This window comes from Chlamydotis macqueenii, chromosome 2, assembly GCF_036417535.1.
Source record: "Chlamydotis macqueenii isolate bChlMac1 chromosome 2, bChlMac1.mat, whole genome shotgun sequence".
NCBI lineage: Eukaryota > Metazoa > Chordata > Aves > Otidiformes > Otididae > Chlamydotis > Chlamydotis macqueenii.
This window is the reverse complement of record NC_141557.1, coordinates 146,807,257-146,827,192: the sequence shown is the minus strand read 5'-3', so window position 1 is coordinate 146,827,192 and position 19,936 is coordinate 146,807,257. Positions and strand designations below refer to the sequence as shown.

The following is a 19,936-nucleotide window of genomic DNA, read 5'->3' as shown; positions in this document are numbered from 1 at the left end:
CTGTCACCAACCACCTCCTTGCTCTCCATGTGCCTTAGCATGGTTTCCAGGAGAATCTGCTCCATGACCTTGCCAGGCACAGAGGTGAGGCTGACCGGCCTGTAGTTACCTGGGTCTTTCTTATTCCCCTTTTTAAAAATGGGGGTTATGTTCCCTCTCTTCCAGTCATCGGGGACCTCACCAGACCGCCACGAATTCTCAAATACGATAGCCAATGGCTTGGCAAGTTCATCCACCAGTTCCCTCAGGACCCGCAGATGGATCTCATCAGGTCCCATGGACTTGTGCACCTTTAGGTTCCTCAGATGATCCTGAACCTGCTCTTTGAGTACAATGGGCAGTTCTTCATTCTCGCAGTCCCTGCTTGCACCTTCTACAGCTTGGGCGGTGGGACAGAAACTCTTGTCAGTGAAGACTGAGGCAGAAAAGTCATTGAGAACCTCAGCGTTCTCCATGTCCTGGGTAACCAGGACACCAGTTCCCTTCTGGAGGGGGCCTACATTTTCCCTGGACTTTCTTTTGTCCCCTATGTACCTATAAAAGCTCTTCTTGTTGCATTTTATATCCCTGGCCAGATTCAGTTCTGCCAGGGCTTTGGCCTTCCTTACCTTATCCCTGGCCACTCGCGCAGCCTCTTTGTAGTCCTCCCAGGCTACCCGTCCCCACTTCCACCCTCTACAGGCTTCCTTCTTCACTTTCAGTTGGTCCAGGAGCTCCTTGCTCATCCACGCCGGCCTCCTGGCCTTTTTGCCCGACCTGTTTTTCATCGGGATGCACCTCTGCTGAGCTTGGAGGAGGTGCTCCTTGAATATAGACCAACTTTCCTGGACCCCTCTTCCCTCCAGGGCCGCCTCCCATGGCACTTGGCCCATCAGGTCCCTGAAGAGGCCGAAGTCCGCCTTCCTGAAGTCTAGGGCTGAGAGCTTGCCATGTAGTTTCCTTGCTGCCCCGTGGATCTTGAACTCCACCGTGTTGTGGTCACTGCAGCCAAGGCTGTCCTTTAGTTTCACATCCCCCACCAGTCCCTCCCTGTTGGTGAGCACAAGGTCGAGCATGGCACCCCTCCTTGTCGGCTCCTCTGTCGCCTGCAGGAGGAAGTTGTCATCCACGCATTCCAGGAACCTCCTGGACTGCCTGTGCCCTGCCGTGTTGTCTCTCCAACAGATGTCAGGGTGGTTGAAGTCCCCCATGAGGACCAGGGCCTGTGACCGTGAGACTGCTCCTATCTGCCTATAGAGCACTTTGTCTGCTCTATCCTCCTGGCCAGGCGGCCTGTAACAGACCCCTACCGTGACGTCCCCTGTCTGTCCCCATCCTCTAATCTTGACCCATAAGCTCTCTGTCAGCTCCTCCTCCATCCCCAGGCGGAGCTCCACACACTCCAGCCGGTTGCTGACGTAGAGAGCGACACCCCCTCCTCGTCTCCCCTTCCTGTCTTTTCTAAAAAGCCTATACCCTTCCATGTTGACGCTCCAGTCGTATGTGTCATCCCACCACGTCTCCGTGATGCCAATGAGGTCGTAGCCCTGCTGGTGTGCAAGCATCTCCAGCTCTTCCTGTTTATTCCCCATACTGAGTGCATTGGTATAGAGACACTTCAGCTGGGCCCCCGACAAGGCCGACTTGCTGGCTGGAGCGACAGGGGTGCTATTGGACCGCAGTTTAGGTTTATTTGCACTTATCTGTGATCCTTCCTCAGCTTCTGGACCCTTGGTGCGGGCACTGGCGCCATGCTGACAGCAGTGGGCTGAACTGTGCTCCCCCTCCCCCATCAATATGTACAAATGTATTATTGTCACAGACAAAGGAATATTACATGCTTTTCTGTGAAGCTGCAGAGGGAGAGCCCTGAAAGAAATACTAACGTTTTCAAAGTAGCGACATTCCTTTCCACACAAAATGATGCAAGCTAGTTTTAAGTATTATAGAGAACATCTTGGTGCTAAATTGTGTAAGTTCCTTGATACCAAAATATAAAATTACAAAAAAAAAAAAATCACAAACAGTAATTAGGACAACTACTCATGTTGTGGATATGTATCAGTTATTTCTGATTCCCATTCACAGATATCTGCAGTAAAAAATACATTTTTGCTTCTCATTACTGTTCTCAGCAGAGAAAATAAGGACTGCAAAGGCATTAAGAATTCTTTTTCCAATTTAGGATTGAATTATGTTTCATAGCAGGAAGTTTATATTGTCATGGTCCTGAGCTTTGTTTGTATGAACAGATTGTATATTGGAATTATTTTAGTTCAAACAGTTTTTTCTTTTAATATAGTTTTATAGAAAATTTCATATGCCAAATACATTTTTAAGAACAGGAATTTCAAACGAGTTTATCAGTTTAATATCTACTTTCAATATGACAGACATTCAAATTTTTTTTTTTTGCATTTTTACAATATAAAGTTATTGTAAAGTTGTGGTAGTGAAAACTATTATTGATGCACTGATCATGCCTTATAGAGAAAAAATAATGTGTGTGCTTTATGAATTCCTTAGAATTTGTGTTAGCTTTTAGTTTTCATATAATACAAAAATTCTAAGAGTCTTCATTTTTACTTAATAAGATTCTTACATTAAGTGATCAGTTACATTAGTAAGATTTTAAACATGCAGAGGTTGATAATATATTGAAGTAGTGCTATTTTTTAATCCCAAAACACATCCCTTCTCCTTATAAAACAGTTGTTCCAAAATAATATGACATTTGTTCTGTGTGAATCTAAAACCAGATTTTATGTTCCTTAGACTATATAAACTTCTCAATTTTTCACAGCTATAGGTTTGGACTCATGTCCTGAACCACAAACACCAAGCAATGGGATCAAAATTGGAGACAGATACATGGTTGGAGATGTGATATCTTTCCAGTGTGATCAGGGTTATTCTCTTCAGGTGAGCTAAGTTTCCAATTTCAAATGATGCCTTTTAGTTCTTTAACATGGTTATGTTTGAGTCTGTCAATATGAAATGGACACTGAGATCTTCAGGAGTTGTGAACATGTGATAAGCTTGCAGGACTGGTAGACTTTTCTGCCAAATGTTAAATTAGCAACTATCCAAATATTCCATCAGAAGTGTATGTCTCTGTGCTTTCTCTGCATTAGTGTTTGTAGGTTGTGCTCTATTATTGATGGCATCTTTGATATTCATAGCTGAGCTACGATTTAGCTACAGCCAGCAATCAAGTACTACAAAAATGCTCAATCACCTTCCCCCTCCCCAGAAACAGAAAGAAAAGAAAATTTGTAGGTTGAGATAAAGGCAGTTTACTAAGATAGCAAAAGAAAATATAATTATATATATATATTATAATGATAATAATACTAATAGGAAAAATAAGAATAATTTAAAAAAAAACAAACCAAACAAACAAAACTAAATGAATTATGCACAATTTCTCACCACTTGACGATCTAATGACCGATACAGCCTGTCCTGAGTAGCAATCGTAGAACAAAAAAAAACACCTGTAAATGATCCTCGAAAGTTTTGTAAAAGCAAGAAAAAGCGAGACAGAGAAAAAAAGAGAGAGCTCACTGGCTCACCCCCCCACTTAAGTACTTAGCATGACGTTTATGGCATGGAATACTCTCTTTGGACAGTTCGCATCAACTATTCTGCATATATCCCCCCCTGTATATTCCTGTACCTGCACATTAGCAAAACCTGGGAACAGACAGTGACCGTGGTCTCTTTAGCAACAACTACCAACACCAGTGTGTTTGCCAACATTCTTCACGTATAAAATCCAAAACACATCAGCTACTGAGGAGAAAATTGACTCCATCCTAGAAGGAACCAGGACAGCAGTGTTTGCAAATTAACTTAAATCACTTGATGGGCAATTATCAATAGTTCCTTATGAACATGAGATAAAAGAAAGTAAGTGAAGAGATGGAATAAGAACAACTAAAGGGAGAGGAAAAAAAATGTTCTTCTGGGTAAATCAGATAGTGTGGGGTTTTTTTGTTTAGTGGGGGTGGGGCTAAAGTAGCAGCTTCTTCAAGAAGCTGCTAGAAGTTTCCTCTTTGTCCAGTGGACTCAACCAGGACTAGGGTGGACCCTCTGCCCAAGTACAGTTTTCTCTTAAGGTTTTTCATCTTTGTTTACTGTCTCTGGAAGACGATTACAATTAAATGAGGCTGATGAACAACACGGAGAGTCATTCTGGTAGGTGTTGGAATTTTTCTGTAAACAGACTGCCTTGAAATCAGAACACCTCATCTGTTGTAAAGGGACACACATTGTAGAGAGATGCCTTAAATATCTCAGGTTTTGGCAACTTAAGACAACTGTTTCAGAGGTGAGGGTAAGGACTGCACTTAGAACAGGTATTATGAATTTAAGATGTAAAGTCAGTATTGTATAATGTATATAGTTCATATCTTTTTATGATGTTCTACAAATGATACAAATCAATACTATGTAAACATTGCTTCAATTAGACCTTTAGTTTCTAGATCCTTGGTTTATACTAAAGCTGGTATTATAGAATTCAGCTGGATAATGTTATGCTGTTAGAAGTAATATTAAGGGCATAGACACAATTCTCTAGCGGTCTAGCGGTCACGTAGTTAAGATTACAGTCTTCTCTTATATTGAATCTATGATACAATTCACAGTGTACAATATAAATGTTATACCTTATTGTTTTTTATATATTTTGATGATGTTTTAAATTCTATTTTTTTTTGTTGAGATGCTAATGATGTGCCATATATTGTATATTTTTTATTATATGAATTAGAAAATATTGTGTCATTTTAGGGACATTCACATATCACCTGTATGCCTGGACCAGTAAGAAGATGGAATTATCCAATTCCAATATGTTTAGGTATGTTCAGCGTGCACGAACTTTCTTAAATATGTCAGAATTAGAAAGCTAGAGAACTCAAAAATAAGAGAAATGTATAGGGTAAAGAACAGGGAGAACTGAAAGAACTGAATTAGAATTGAAAATGGTCAAATTAAACTGAAGATTTTCAAAGTATACTTCACATTTGTTTTGGAAAAGCTTTTCTGAAATGTCCAATCAGAAGAAGAAAGAATGAAATCTGTTCTAGTCAGAATCTATCATCACTATTAGTGATGAGACCTCCAGAGACCCTTGCAAACATAGTTAATTTATTTATGGGTCATTTCCACAGTAGAGTGCTGACTTTTATAGAAAATGCTAAGATAGAAATAGCATTACATTTTAATCTGTAATAAGTTCAATAGAAGGCATGTCTTCCCAGTTTAAGAAGGTACATTATTTTTCAAATTAAACTATATACATGACTCTATTAATATAATTGGAGGAAACACTGGAGTCCTGCCAGAAGTCCAAATGAAACATCTGAAGTGCATTTAAACACATTCTGTTTATATTATGAAAAAATGTGAGGGATGTAAAGCTCTTTCAGTGAATAGAAATGCCTTTTTGTTTGGGTTCCTTAACAGTGCAAGTTATCTGTATTTGTAATCTTGCATGTATGGAAAGTAGGATGCTGCAGACCTCATTAAAGATTTTTTACATTGCTTGCCTACAAGACAGATTATATATCCTCTTGAGCTGCCTCACATAATCCTGTTCTTAAACCTATGAGGTGTTAAAAGCATCCTGTGAGGTACTGAGGTCCCTCAGCTTAGAATTTATAAATATTCAACAAGATTCAGATATTTGTAAGAAATTTTTTTCAGGGATTATTATTCAATTTCTATCTCTATGCATTAACATATGTCTAGGAAGTCTGATGTGATAATGGTGCTGCTCTGTGGTAAATTCTGAAGACAAACATGCTGTGCTGAAATTTTAGAGGAACAAAACTCCTTTTTGTTCCTTTTTTTTTTTTTTGCAAGTAATGAATTTTAATGGTGTTTCAAAGGATATAACAACTGTTAATTGGCTAAAACTGTTGAACAGAATTGTATTTACCATCATTAACATCTTCAAATCTACTACTGAAGTGTAAGTTACTTTGTTCACTGGTGCCATGCCTGAAAAAAAAATAAAATTAAGTTCAAATATGAATTTAGTTCAGTTTATGGAAATATGTGTGTGTACACTTTCTAAGTAGGTTTACTTTTTCTCATTTTTAGAACAGCAGGATACAAATGCAGTTTTAAAAAGATCTCTTGAAATACTTTGAGTACAGAATCTTAAGAAATACGTTATTATATTATTCAGATGCTCTTTTACAAATTAATGTGGACATATGTCAACCTTGCTATGATCTGATGTGTGCCACTTGCCTGTCCACAAGGGTGGATCACACAGGCAGACTGCAGAGTAAACATCTATTCTCTTTTCAGGTGCATATGTCCCCCAAATTAAAACCTAGGCAATTCAGCGTAGATATATATGTTTAAAGCACCTACTTGTAAATTACTTTGTTACTGATACTTAGTGGTAAAGAAATGTTTGTGTTTTTTTTTTTTAATATAAACATAATTGTTGGAAGGATCTTCAATGTTCTGGATTAATTTTTAGCTTGTTCTACTGTTCTGAAAAATATTTTTGCTTATTTTTTTTCAGCACAATGTGGTGGTGGCATGTCAGACTTTAGTGGAGTGATCCTCAGCCCTGGGTTTCCTGGCAACTATCCTAGCAGTTTGGATTGCACATGGACAATAAAGCTGCCTATTGGTTTTGGTATGTGTGCTTTCATGGATTAAATTTGTTGTGGTTTTTATGGGTTCAAAACACAGAACATTGATTTTAAAATGTTGTGAATGTTTATCATGGTGAAAAAAAAAAGGAATTATAATTCATTTAAAGAAGTTATCAAAGCTTTATTTTTTTTTCCTTATGTTAGTCTGAATCTACCTCCTTCTATTTTAAAACCATTACCCCTCATCCTACTACAACAATCCCTGCTAAAGATTTTCTCCCCATCCTTCTTAGAAGCCCCCTTTAGTTACTGGAAAGTCTCCATACAGTCTTCTTAGAGCCTTGTCTTTCCCAGGCTGAATGACCCCAACTCTCTCAGCCTGTCCTCATAGGATAGGTGCTCCAGCCCTCTAATAATCTTCATGGCCCACCTCTGGACTCTCCAACAGGTCCATGTCCTTCTTATGTTGAGGGCTCCAGAGCTGGATGCAGTACTCCAGGTGGGGTCTCCTGAGAGCAGAGTAGAGGGTGAGAATCACCTCCCTTGATCTGTTTATCACTCTTGGAGCCTTGAAGTTCCATTAATTTTTAACGTACTTCCTCTCCATTCATCAAGTTCATGTATGTTCAGCTTACGGATAAGAATGCTATAGAAGACTGAGTCAAAAGTCATAGCAGAGTGAGAGTATCAGCTGTTCTCCCTTTTCAGTTTAATCATAGAAGAAAATAATTGTTGATCAATTGTGATTTTCTGTTAGTAAATCCTTGTTGACTGCTCCTTAGTCCCTTTTTGTCTTTTATGTGTTCGGAAATTGCTTCCAATTAGGCAAGTTCCATAATCTTTCCGTGGACTGCAGTGGACCTGCAGTTGCTATTGCCCAGGTTCTCTTTCTTGTCTTAAAGGTGGATGTATCTTCAGACTTTTTCTGGTCACTAGAACTTTTGTCATTCACCATAATTTTGTGTAGGTAATATCAACATTTCATTTACATTGGCTGACACCTTGAGCAATTTTAGTGGATCCTATGTATCTATCATTACAAAATCTTTATGCAAATGTATCCAATACAGTTGTCTCTGTATATACTTGTGGATGTGCATTTGTACACTTGGATTCTTTTCTTTATATGCTAGTTGAATGGCATGCTGTTTATTTCAGACATGCCTCACTGTTTTCTATTTTATATTTATTTATCTATTTTATATTTATCTTCCATCATTGTCTTTACTTGACGATACAAAATTTCTGTGTCTTCTATAGTAACTGAATGTGACTTCCGAAATAGTTTTCCTTTCTCCTTCTGTTCAGATTCTTTCTCTCTTTTTTTTTCTTTAAATCACTTCTGTGATCTTTTTGATTATACGACCCGTGACCCTGGTTCACTTAACATTTAAATGAAAGCTAGTTGTTGTGCATGGCTTGTCTAAACCAAGTAATATTAAACATTCAGTTGACTGAACAGAATCTATCAGTGGGAAATACATTATGTCAAGATAGAGATTTCCATATAGGACCTAATTTTTATGTTTGCATTTTGTTCAAAAGTCACAATATTGGAGTCAATAATTGATTTTTTTTAATATTAGTGTTTTATAGAAATAGCATTGATACTTTAATTCTGCTATTATCTAAATTTTAGACAGTTTGATGTGACACTTTCTATTGTTTCATCATGAGTCACATCTTCAGATCCCATGGAGATCCCTGCTAGTTTTCTGATTTATGTATAGGAAAAATAAATGTTCCTTTTTTTAGAAGAAAACTAAAATTGCACAAATTAAAATGTGCTTGACATTTTTGACCATTTGTACACAGGATATGATTAAAACTGAATTGAAAATTAAATTAAATATTTCATATTTCATCATAAAAATGAAAAAAAAAAAGACATTTGAAGAAGAGATGGCTAAACTAGTTTTATTGATCTGTGGTTCTAGTCCAGTGGAGGCGCATATATATAACTCTTCTGAGTAGTAAGTAGAAAAAACTCAAAAACACCATCATGGATGGGTGCCTTCTGTAGGCTTTCACTTGTTTAAGTGTTTCTAACAGGATTTTTTTTTCCTGTTAGAAGTTACAGTTCATAAGTCTTTTCATTTTATTTTAGCTGATGGTGTAATCTCGCCAATTACACTATGTTGATTTCAGTAAACTTACAAGGTTACTTTATACATTTGTTGCTCTTCAGTCTGAGATCTATGGTTAGATTTTATGTATAACTCTATTAAATACTTATTCAAGAGGGGTGTCCAAGCTGCAAAAAACTGTAGAAAAAATCAAACTTACAAGCAGAAGTCTGAGGTGCTACAGGCTGGTGCTACAGGCTGAGCAAATGATTAATACTTTGGAAGACTGATAGAGTTCGGGAACTTATGGTGAAAGACAGTAGATGATGGGAAAAATATGTTAAGAGCTGGGTTTGTATCAAACAAAGTGGGTGAAAGAAAAAAAATTGACAGTTTGAGCTGGCAGATATTAGTGACAGCTTAAACTCTGGGCAAGTGTTGGGTTCACAGGATCAAATAAAAGGCCAGGCCTACAAATATCATGTGTAGAGAAAGAACAGAGTTTCAATAAAACTGGATTGTCTGTGTAGGAAATATTTGGAAGGCTGTCAAAGTGAAAGAATGAAACTTAGAAGGAGCAGCTTTCTTATCACATATAGACTATCTTCAGATAAAGAGAGACAGAAGAGGTAACAGTAATTTAATTATGCACCAACCTTTTTTTTCCTGTAGCATATAAAATGTTACATGCTTCGGAAAACCATTCATAAACTTTACATGGTGTCTGGGGAGAAAAATCTAAAAGACAGTGACAAACACTATTTAACTATTACAGTTTAGGAGTTACAAAATTATTCATGACTTTTCAATATTTAATCTGACAATATATCTTTTCCTTTCAATTTTATATGAAATCATGTTGGTTGTCTTTGCCAGAAACACCAGTGGGACTCCATCTTCTTAATGAAAGTACTCCATTATCATTACAGTTGCACTAACTCCAAACCAAATATAAATGCTACTTTGTTTTAACTTATATAGATATACGTATAAACAGGAAAATGTTTATAGAGCCCTATAACTATACAGCTGCTGAGCATTTTCTTCTTGCTGTGCCATGTAATCGTTGTAATACATCACCTAGTTAGGAAAGGTAACTTGTTAATGGATAGTAAGCTACTTTCCTGTTCCTTACTGAATCATAATCAGAAATTTTTGTCAGCAAGATCATCATATGGCACAGTGTGTGTAAGAATTAAATAACTGAGCTGCATGTTTAGTGGGAGGGGTACTGATGAACGATGGTTAGATAATACAACTTATATTTTTTGTGACTCAAAAATAATATATATATTAAATGATGTAAGAAGGGTGGCTAACTCCTCCAGCCACTGCAGGCCAGGACCCTGCTGCCCAGCAGCTGGAGTCCAGCCTGATGCCCAGGCATGCAAGGTCTCTGCCCAGGCTGAGGGACATGGCTACCACTTTCCCATTTGCAGATTCAAACAGTAATGAAGCTGAGCACAGACAGATACACACAGAGGACAGTGACATGGCTGGTCACATAGACTGCAACAGAGAAGGTGCTGCCTTCAACAGCACCTGCGTACAGGACTCATATAAAACACAAGCACAGGCAGCCAAGTCCCCTCCTCTTCTTGGGCTGGCAGAGACAGAACATCACTAGGGCAGGCAAACACACAATGTTTTCTAGGTTCGCAAGTACACACATATTTATGGATCCCTTGAGAGTCCACCTGGTACCCCTGTCTGGATCTTGGGCCCCCTTAGCTACTTCACGGTTCCCCTACTTGCTGGCTGGTTCAGCTTGATGCTTGCTGCAAACACACAGCGTTCTCACACTCGTTCCTCATACACTCCACATTTTCAAGTCCCCCTGGGTGTATGAGCATGGACTTTCTGCCTGCCTGATATCCTGACCTGGATCCAGGGCCTTCTATGCACCAGCTAGTATGGTTTGAATTTTGTTAGCAGATGATCCATGAGCACCCCACACACACTGAGACTGGGGAAGATACAGACACTTGCTCTTCCAGCAGCCAGCACCACGCACACGGGCTGTGACCCACAGTTCTGCTCCAGCTACCATCACTGAGCTCCTTACTCACCTCACTCACACTGGTCTCCCCAGTAATTTGTTTTGAGAACATACATTTTTCCCTCCTCAGTGGGTGGAAGTTAAAGTCCCGCGCACTCACTTTGAGCCAGAGGCACCAACACCCCTGCTCTGATTCCAGTGTCTGGCACCCAGTCCACTCACACTGGTCCCTCCATTAGGTGGTATTCTGGGCACAAGGTCTATAAAGTCATCGAATCATAGTTGGGGTTGAAAGGGACTTTTACAGGTCCTCTAGTCCAACCCTCCTACAAGGAGCAGGGTCGCCTTCAACTAGATCAGTTTGCTCACAGCCCCTGTAGGACCCTCTGTAGATCCAGAGAACTATGGCCTGTCACTCAGTCCAGTAGCTGACACCACAGGCTGCAGGGTGACCACACCCCTGGTCTAACTCCAGTAGGTGACACCAATTTTAATCCCCCCCTTCCCCACACACACGGAGGTCTCACTGGTAACTGGCACTTAGACCATCACACTCACTCCAGTAGCTAGCACCACAGGCCAGGGGCACACACACCCCTGATCTGACTCCAGCAGCTGGCACCAAATTCCACTCACAGATATGGGTCCCACCAGTAGTTAGCACTTAGTCTTTTCAGCACACATATAAACAGGATAGAGAATGAGATTACACAGAGAGATAGCTAAGAAAATCTTTAATTAGAAGATATGAGATGATAGGACAGACTGGTGATCAGGTGCAGGGTTCAGCCGGAGAAACATGCTGACCTTCCCCATTCTACATGCAAACAGCCCCTTTTATCCCCTTTTCTACCTACCCTTATCTTTATTCCTTCCTGGTCCACTTGCCCCTGTTCATCCCCTCAGGGGTTTGTATAGGTCTATCAATTCCTGCCCCCCTCCCAGTATGGGATCCCCTGGTTTACAGTCTTATCAGCTGCAAAGTCCAGGTTGATCTTCCTGGAAGTTGTGCCTGTAGTTTCTTGACAACCCGTCATTTAGTGTGACTGGCAAGGTTTATTTCTTGTCATTGGTTCCATGTTTGCTTTGTGAGGCCCGTGTCTTTGTATATTTTGGTTTCTAGTTTCCCCCTTTTCTAGTTTCCTAATAGATAAAGTCCCAGATCAGATAACCTCACTGTAATAAACATTCTCACACTCTCACTCAACCTCATCAATTAATGTGATTGACCAGATGTGGTTCTCATTACTGCATCCCTCAGGTTTGTTTCCCTGTATGTTCCTGTTTATGGCTTCCTCTTTTCTTATTTTCCCTTGTTTCATTGAAAAATGTCCATGACCAGATACCCTTAAAGGAGCAGACACTCTCCTTCCACATACCTTTACAATATATAGAGTCCATATTATATGCATAATTTTTACTGTGCCTCATTATTTTTTATGTATATATATATATATATATAAATTGAGACAGATCAGTTTATGTACAACTGAAATGAAGCTATCTCTAGGGTGGAATTCTGTCACTGTTTTTTTCTAAGTGTGACACACAGCATTTTTTCTTGTAGTAGAACTGGAGACTATTTTATGCAGTTGAAAACAGAAAAGATTTAACTAAATTGAATGTATCAAGTGTTCAGAATGGAAATTTGCCCTAAATACACAAACAACAAACTTTGCCAAAAAAATGGCATATAAATAACCTACAGTTCAATACCTTAGATCATCTTAGTATTTCAGTGTTAGCATTTCTTAGCTTGCCAGCCTCTCAGAATTACTAATGCATTAAAGATAGAATGCTTCAAACTGAATTCCGTGGACTGCATCTGGGAGTGTAACATATGCATTTCCACTGGTTACATTTTTTTCCTGATATTATCAGTGTAAAATGTGCACACTTTATTTTCCCTCCTGGTGTTGATACTGGTGGCTTTTATGTACTGATGATGTTTTTCAGGTGTCCATTTGCAATTTGTGAATTTCTCGACGGAGACCATACATGATTACTTAGAAATCAGAAGTGGATCTACAGAAACTAGCACTGTTATTGGGAGACTAAGTGGCCCTCAGCTACCAGCCTCTCTATTTAGCACAACTCATGAAACCAGCTTATACTTTCACAGCGATTACTCACAGAACAAACAAGGATTTCATATTGTATATCAAGGTGAGATTTTAATAGTCTTATGTGAGAACAAGGTGGCTGATGAAGGTTATTGATTTTTTGGCATTCCTAAAAGATAAACATCAAATAAAAGATTTTGTATGTTTGAAACCAGTGTTATGTGTCAAGATCAAGCAGAAGAATGCAGAAAATTAAGATGAAAAAGGAAAAATAATTGCATGTTTGCTTTAAAAAGCAGTTCAAATGTAGGCAAACAGGTAATTTCCCATATCTGAATTTGGTTGGCGTATTAATTTACATTGCATGGGTTTATAAAGTAAATGTCTCTATTGTTTGATCTTTGTAAGCATATGGGAATCTCCGTTTTGTATCTTGGGTTCTAGAAGGGGAAAATTTAAATATTGTTTTAGAGTACTGAATCCATGTAGGCTAGTACAGAATAACGCCAACTCAGAAATCTCCAAGTCCATTTTATTTCTAGTTGGCAATATCGCTGGAAGGTTCTTGTTCTGTTGTACCCAAATAGGTAATGCTGAGCTGGTGAAGACTGCAAGATGATAATTCTATTTGTATAATTGCAGACTCGTTTAAAAGGGATTAGATCACCACTGTTCACAAAAAAAAAAAAAAAAGGTCAAATGTATATTTTAAGCTATACTTGTTTTCATTATACGAATAATGTCAAATAATTATTTAAAGAGTTTTTACTTTATAGCAGTCTACTATTACTCTTTCAGTAGTAACAAGTCCAAATTTAACACTGTTCTGGAAGTGAGCCACTGTAAAAAGTGTTAGCTCTTAAAGAAAAAATCAGTTTATGACTTAAATTGCCTGGTAAGATTTTGTTCACTTCTTATTTGGAATATGATACAATTTGTAGGAGTAAGGGAACTTTAAATTCTACTGCGAAGAGGGTGGTAAAAGACTTAAGAGCGTATAATATTACTGCTATTAATAATAACAGTGATCATTTTGGAGATGCTGTTATTTGTCAAAGATTTTTTTTTTTAAAAAAAAAAAGTTCCTGGCTGTGTTTTTAACCACATGAGAGAGAAGTGTTTCTTTCAGATGTATGCAATGTGATCTTCTAATTTTGCAGATTTTGCATAGTGTATTTGTTCTCGATTCTGAAATAAGAAGTCAATGTTTCAAATCTTGAAAAAGATCACCAAGATGTGTGTGAGAGCGGCTTATTTTCAAATCTGACTTGTTTGCTGTAAAATCTTTGATATTGATGGTTCATTATAGAGACTTTTAATTCTTCTGAGAAAACCAAGTAAAATTATAGACAGATTTATTTATTCTCTTCCTTAATCATAACAGTGTAAAACCAGAAAACCCCTACTGGATCAGAAAAAAAGCTCCGTCTAGCTCAGTCTGGTATTTCCAAATGGCAAAGCCAGATGTTACACAGCAGCACAGAAGCCTAGCTAGTTTCTTTTGTAATCACCCAGCATCCACAGTTCTTGTCAGACTCCTAATTCTATTACTGTGGGATCTGATGGCATTTTCACATTCCACTGTCTTCATAATTTTTGTGAACTTCAGTCATATCACCCCCAAACTCTTTCCCAAGAAGCCATGTTTAGCCATGTGCTCAGTAATGTTATTCATTTTTATAGACTGTATCATATTACCATAGAAGTCAGACTCACTGATCTGTAATTTCAAGGATCCCCTCTGAAGATAGATATGATTTACATTGTGAAATCACCACTCCTCTACATCAGTTCTTGAAATTATATGATATATAACTTGGTTCAGCAGCTCTTCTGGGTAAAACCCATCTGCTTCTAGTCCTTTTCCTTACCTATTAAGTTTAGTACTTTTGTATTTACTTCAAATTGATCTAGTGCTTTAGACCTGTGTAATACAAGCACCATATCTTGGACATGTTTACACCATCTTCACACCATCTTCAGCAGTGAAGACAGATACAAAGAATTTCATGAGTTTTTCTCTCTATACAGTCCTAATCCATAAAAGTCCTTTTTTTTTTTTTTTTCTCATTTGTCATGAACTGTCCTCCCAATTCTCTAGCTGATTTCTTGTCAAATATTTTTTTTTATCATCGGCTGAGACATCTTCTGCAAGAAACTTTTCAAATTATTTTTGCTTTCTTTATTTTCTATTTGAATTTGACCTGCTATGTTTTATGACTTTCTGGAAAGGCAGACTTTCATTGTTTAAATGCCAACCTTTTCCCTGTTGTAGCTTCTTTAACTTTCCTACTGAGTTACATAGACATTTTTCTGAACCACTTCAGTGGGGTTTTTTTGTACTGAATTGCAGAACATGTTTTACCTGGTCATTTAAAGTAGAGTCAATTAGTATACTCCAATCTGCATTACCTCGTTTTTGTATAATTTCCTATCCAGAAAATTGAATATCCTTGTGCTGAGTTTATTTGACTTGCTCCCTCCCGGTACAATCAAACCGCATTATGACTGCTATTGTCGAGCAGCTCTCCTGTGCATACTTCTTGAACTAAAGCTTGAGTATCAATCTAGTTTGAACCTAAATAATATTTTTTTTTTTGTGGGCTCCCAAATTGTTTGTTCTAGAGAATAATTATTTCCTGGATTCATAGTTTTATTTCTTCAAGTAATCCTAGTAAGGTGGATATTTGGTTACTCCATTACTACTACCTGTCGTATTTTTTGCAGCTTCTCTAATTTCACTTAACATTTCCTGTTCACTAACGTTTTCCTTTTAGACATTTGTAGAAGCAGCTCGGTGCTACACATATTTCTAGAGTTTTAATTTCCACCTATGAGTATTCTATATTGCTTCTTTTTTTTTTTCTGGTGATATTTTTCTTCTATGACACTTAATATAATTTCTAAACAACAGTGCTCCTCTCCCACCTCGAAGTCTCTGCCCTCTCAGTCTTGGAAAGACGGTCATCTGGCAACACTACATCCTGCTGCTCTATGCCGTGCCTTTCATTTCAGGGTTCTGGGTTGATTCAAGCGTTTTAGATCTCACTTCCTGTGTTTTAGGCTCCTATATTGGTGTGTAAGAGCTTCTTAGTTTGGCCCTTGTTCTGTTTCTTAACACTCTATGCATTACTCCACAAGCAGTGTAGGCTACTTGATTTACTTTTCCTATTTATTGCAATTCTGCTGCTGTTCGTCATTCTTATGTACTTTTTTGAGAGGTGCATTGGCTGTTAGCCTCCTTGTTAGACTCTTCCCATACTTCTAGTTTAGATACTCTTCTGAAGCCTTTTTAATTTTCATTGTCAGCAGCTTGGATCCATTTTGGTTAGGCTGTACTTACAGGTACACTTGGAAGCAATTTGTAGGCTTAAAGAGCCAATCAGTTGCCTATCTTTTTGAAGATCTAAGTGGAGAAAACATAAAGTCTAAATTCCTATCTACTATCTTCTTCTCTAGTGCACTACTCCTGTACTTACTAAAATTAAAGGATAAAATTAAGAGGCTAGTCTCATTTTTGCCTTTATGGACTCTGTTCCAAAAACCTATAGGGTAGGGTGTTGGGTATTTGTTTACACACGCACGTGCACGTGCGCACACACATATTATCAAAGTGTAAAGCATATAAGATCATTTAAACTTTGATTGTAGTATTATGTTTTTGTTATGAGATTTGGAATTGGAAATTAATTTTTATACATATTTCCAGAATTGCTCTAGGAATGTTTCACTGTACTTCTCCTTGTGTAAGACCAATGATTTTGATTGTCGCTGTGTCAAAGTTTAGCCTTGATCGGGACCAGATTATGCAATCTCTCTCTCACTCCTCCCACCCTCCAAGAGAATAGGGAGAGATAATATAAGAAAAAAGGCTTGAGGTTCGAGATAAGGACAGGGAGGAATCCTTAAAGTTACCGTTACGGGCAAAACAGACTCGACCTGGGGAAAACCATTTATTACTAAAAACAAAGCAGGATGATGAGACAGAGAACAAGATAACCTCCCCTCACCCCTCCCTCTTCCCAAGCTTAACATTATCTCTACCACCTTCCCCCCTCCTCAAGTAGCACAGGGGGGAAGAGGGAATGGGGGTCACGGTCAGTTCATCACACATTGTTTTACATGGCTACTTCATCGCAGGGGGAAGAACTCCTCACATTCCTCCCCTGCTCCAGCGTGGGGTCCCACCCATACGCCACAGTCCTTCGTGTGGGTCATTTCTTCCATGGGGTGCAGTCCCTCCAGAATGGCTGCCCCAGCGGACCCTCCACAGGCCACAGCCTCCTTCAGGCATCCGCCTGCCCCGGTGTGGGGTCCTTCATGGGCTCCAGCTGGATCTCTGCTCCTCCATGGACCTCCATGGGCTGCAGGGGGACAACCTGCTCCACCATGGTCTTCACCACAGGCGACAGGGGAATCTTGGCCAGGAGCCGCATTACTCCTCCCCCTCCTTCTGAACTGACCTTGGCATCTGCAGCCATTCCTCTCACAATAGATTCTTCACAACAGGCAGGCAGACACCTCTCAGGTTCTTTTCACATCTCATCTCATCTCCACTTCTTGCACCTGGGCTGGGCCATGTTGGGCCCAGACGGCCACCCAGCGGGAGGCTAGAGGGTGAGGCCTGCAAGTCCCACAAGCTTCACGCCTCTCCCTTTCTGCCCCAACTCAGCATCTTCACATCTTCTCTTCTTTCTTTTTTTCTTTTTTCCCCTCCTTAAATATGTTATCGCAGAGGCATTATCATGGAACATTCTGCTACCAATTGACTCGGCCTTGGCCAGCAGCAGGTCCGCCCTACGGCTGGCCGAGTCCACTGAACAAAGGGGAACAACTTCTAGCAGTTTCCTACAGAAGCTACCACCTTAGGCCCCCCTCACTAAATAAATCCAGAACATGCTGTGACAGAGCTTAAGACATATAGGACGTCCATGATTTTTAAAATTTATTCTAATGAAAAGCTTTTATTTTTGAAGTACTAAGAATTTGTATTTCACTTTTTTTTTCATCATTGTTATTATTTATTTATTTTAGCCTATCAGCTACAAAGCTGTCCTGATCCTCGACCGTTTCGTAATGGTTTTGTTATTGGGAATGACTTTACTGTGGGCCAAACTATTTCATTTGAGTGTTTTCCTGGCTACTCATTAATTGGAAATTCAGCTCTGACTTGTCTTCATGGCATCAGCCGTAACTGGAATCATCCTCTCCCCAGATGTGAAGGTATGTTCTGGGTGACCTGTGAACCCTTCATTATTTGTAAGTATTCCTGAGGACTGTAAACTGAAATAATTTCAGCTTTTCAATTTATAGAGCACTGTATTTTTATATTGTGGTCTTTGCAGAGGAGGTGTTCAATTTTGCATGTGAAAATTTTTGTGAAGAAGTTGAAATCTTTCATGGAAATATTAGATCTCTGAAAACTTATCTGAGATAAGAAGTTTATTTTTGGAAGGTTAGGCTTAAGGTCTGCAGTGTGAAGACCTGTGCTGCTTTTGAACCTAGGTGGTGCTACAGAGTAAATCTCTGTGCCGAATCAAGAAAAAAAGGATTAAAAAATGGAAATTCCCAACTCTGGACACATATGTTCTATCTTAACAGTTAGAAAGAAATGTCAAAGGTGGCATAAAGTGCAATTATCCTCCAGTCAATGCTGTGTGAAGTACTTTCTATATATATTTTTTGTGAATGGGAATTTTTTTTAAATTTTTTTTTTTTAACATTTTACATTTTCTTACACTGGTATGCTTGCAGCAGGTAAGCAGATTCAAGGAACTGTGGCCTGCACATAGCTGAAATTTTAAGGAGGTAGAATGAATATATATATTCTGATTCTGCAGAGGTGTTTATCTTATCTTTAGCTATGCCGAAAGGAATCTATACCTAAGCAGCAGGCCAAAGAAGGTCACTCATCTAATGTCATCAGGCTCTGAAACAGACAAGGATGGATAATTTGGTAACATAGAAATCTCTTTGAGAAATATCTTTGCACAACAATATCTACTTGTGCAACTGAATATTGGATTTTCTTCTATATGAAATAATTACCTTCTTCGGGAACCTCCAGGTTTGCCACAATTGTGGCAACATTCAGACAGCATCTCTTTGAAGGAGAGGCATTCCACTGGCCGAGTGGGAGACTTGAAGTATACATAATTCCTCAACCGAGCACCATTCTGTGACCATCTGAACAAGTCAAGGGCGCTCATCCTATCTGACCCTCAAGGTAGAATGGTGAGCACTCACCTGAGAACAAAGGCTGCAGCTCTGGCTGGGAGGTCTGCACCATCTACCTTAGTGGTGCAGTGCAGACCTCAGACTGCAGGAGTTGCCTGGATCTTTCTGAGACAGAGGCAGGTGGCAGTCCTGCATGCAAAAGGTGTACCCAGATGGAAGACCTCCTGCAGCAGGTGACTGAGCTGCAGGAGGAGGTGAGAATGCTGTGTAACATCAAGGTGGCTAAGAAGGAGTTAGATAGTTGGTTCCAAGCACAGTCTACAGTGGACCCACAGCCCATGACCAAACAACAAAAAACTCGCCTACTGGCAAACATAGAAGGGAGAAAGGCTGATAATGCAAAAGAATGGAGGCTTGCAATGGCAAGGGCTAGCAGGAGGAAGAGAATTCCCCTGAAGCCTGAGGTGCCCTTGCAGAACAATTTCACTGCTCTGCAGACTGAGGAGGCGAGACTTGTAACATCAGGAGAGATGCTGGAGCTGAGTAAAGCAGCCTGATCTGCTCCCTGTATAACAACCAATGCAAATAAGAAAAGACAACGGGTGATAGTAGTAGGTGACTCCCTTCTGAGAGGTATATGGAGGCACCCATTTGCCAGCCTAACACACTTTCTAGAGATGTGTGCTGCTTACCAGGGGCTCGTATTGAGGAGACTACCAAACCTCCTACAGTCCACTGATTATTATCAGCAGCTGTTGTTTCACGTGGGCATGAGTGATAGAGCCAGGACCAGTCTGATGAGTATCAAGAAGGATTATAGAGCCCTGGAAGCGGCAGTAAGGGACTCTGGAGTACAGGTAGTTTTTTCATCAATCTTTTCACTCAAAGGAAAGGGGTTTTAAAGGACCAATCAAAAATGATGAATCAATAAATGGTTACAGGAATGGTTCCACAGCCAGGAATTTGGCTATGTAGACCATGGAACTTGTTTTGAGAAACTTGGTGTACTGGGGGCTGGTGGGGTCC

The 19,936-nt window shown here is 39.3% G+C and overlaps 1 protein-coding gene across 4 annotated transcripts in view; it reads left to right on the top strand.

Annotated features, from left to right (window-relative positions):
* The window catches only part of CSMD3 (CUB and Sushi multiple domains 3), a 743,929-nt gene that overhangs the window by 602,839 nt on the left and 121,154 nt on the right, over positions 1-19,936 (top strand). For all 4 annotated transcript variants that reach the window (XM_086741185.1, XM_086741184.1, XM_086741183.1 and 1 more), the window contains 5 exons: positions 2,783-2,901; positions 4,777-4,846; positions 6,530-6,646; positions 12,627-12,836; positions 17,768-17,956. In XM_086741185.1, coding sequence (XP_086597311.1) covers positions 2,783-2,901; positions 4,777-4,846; positions 6,530-6,646; positions 12,627-12,836; positions 17,768-17,956 — 705 coding nt within the window. The remainder of the gene's footprint in view (positions 1-2,782; positions 2,902-4,776; positions 4,847-6,529; positions 6,647-12,626; positions 12,837-17,767; positions 17,957-19,936) is intronic.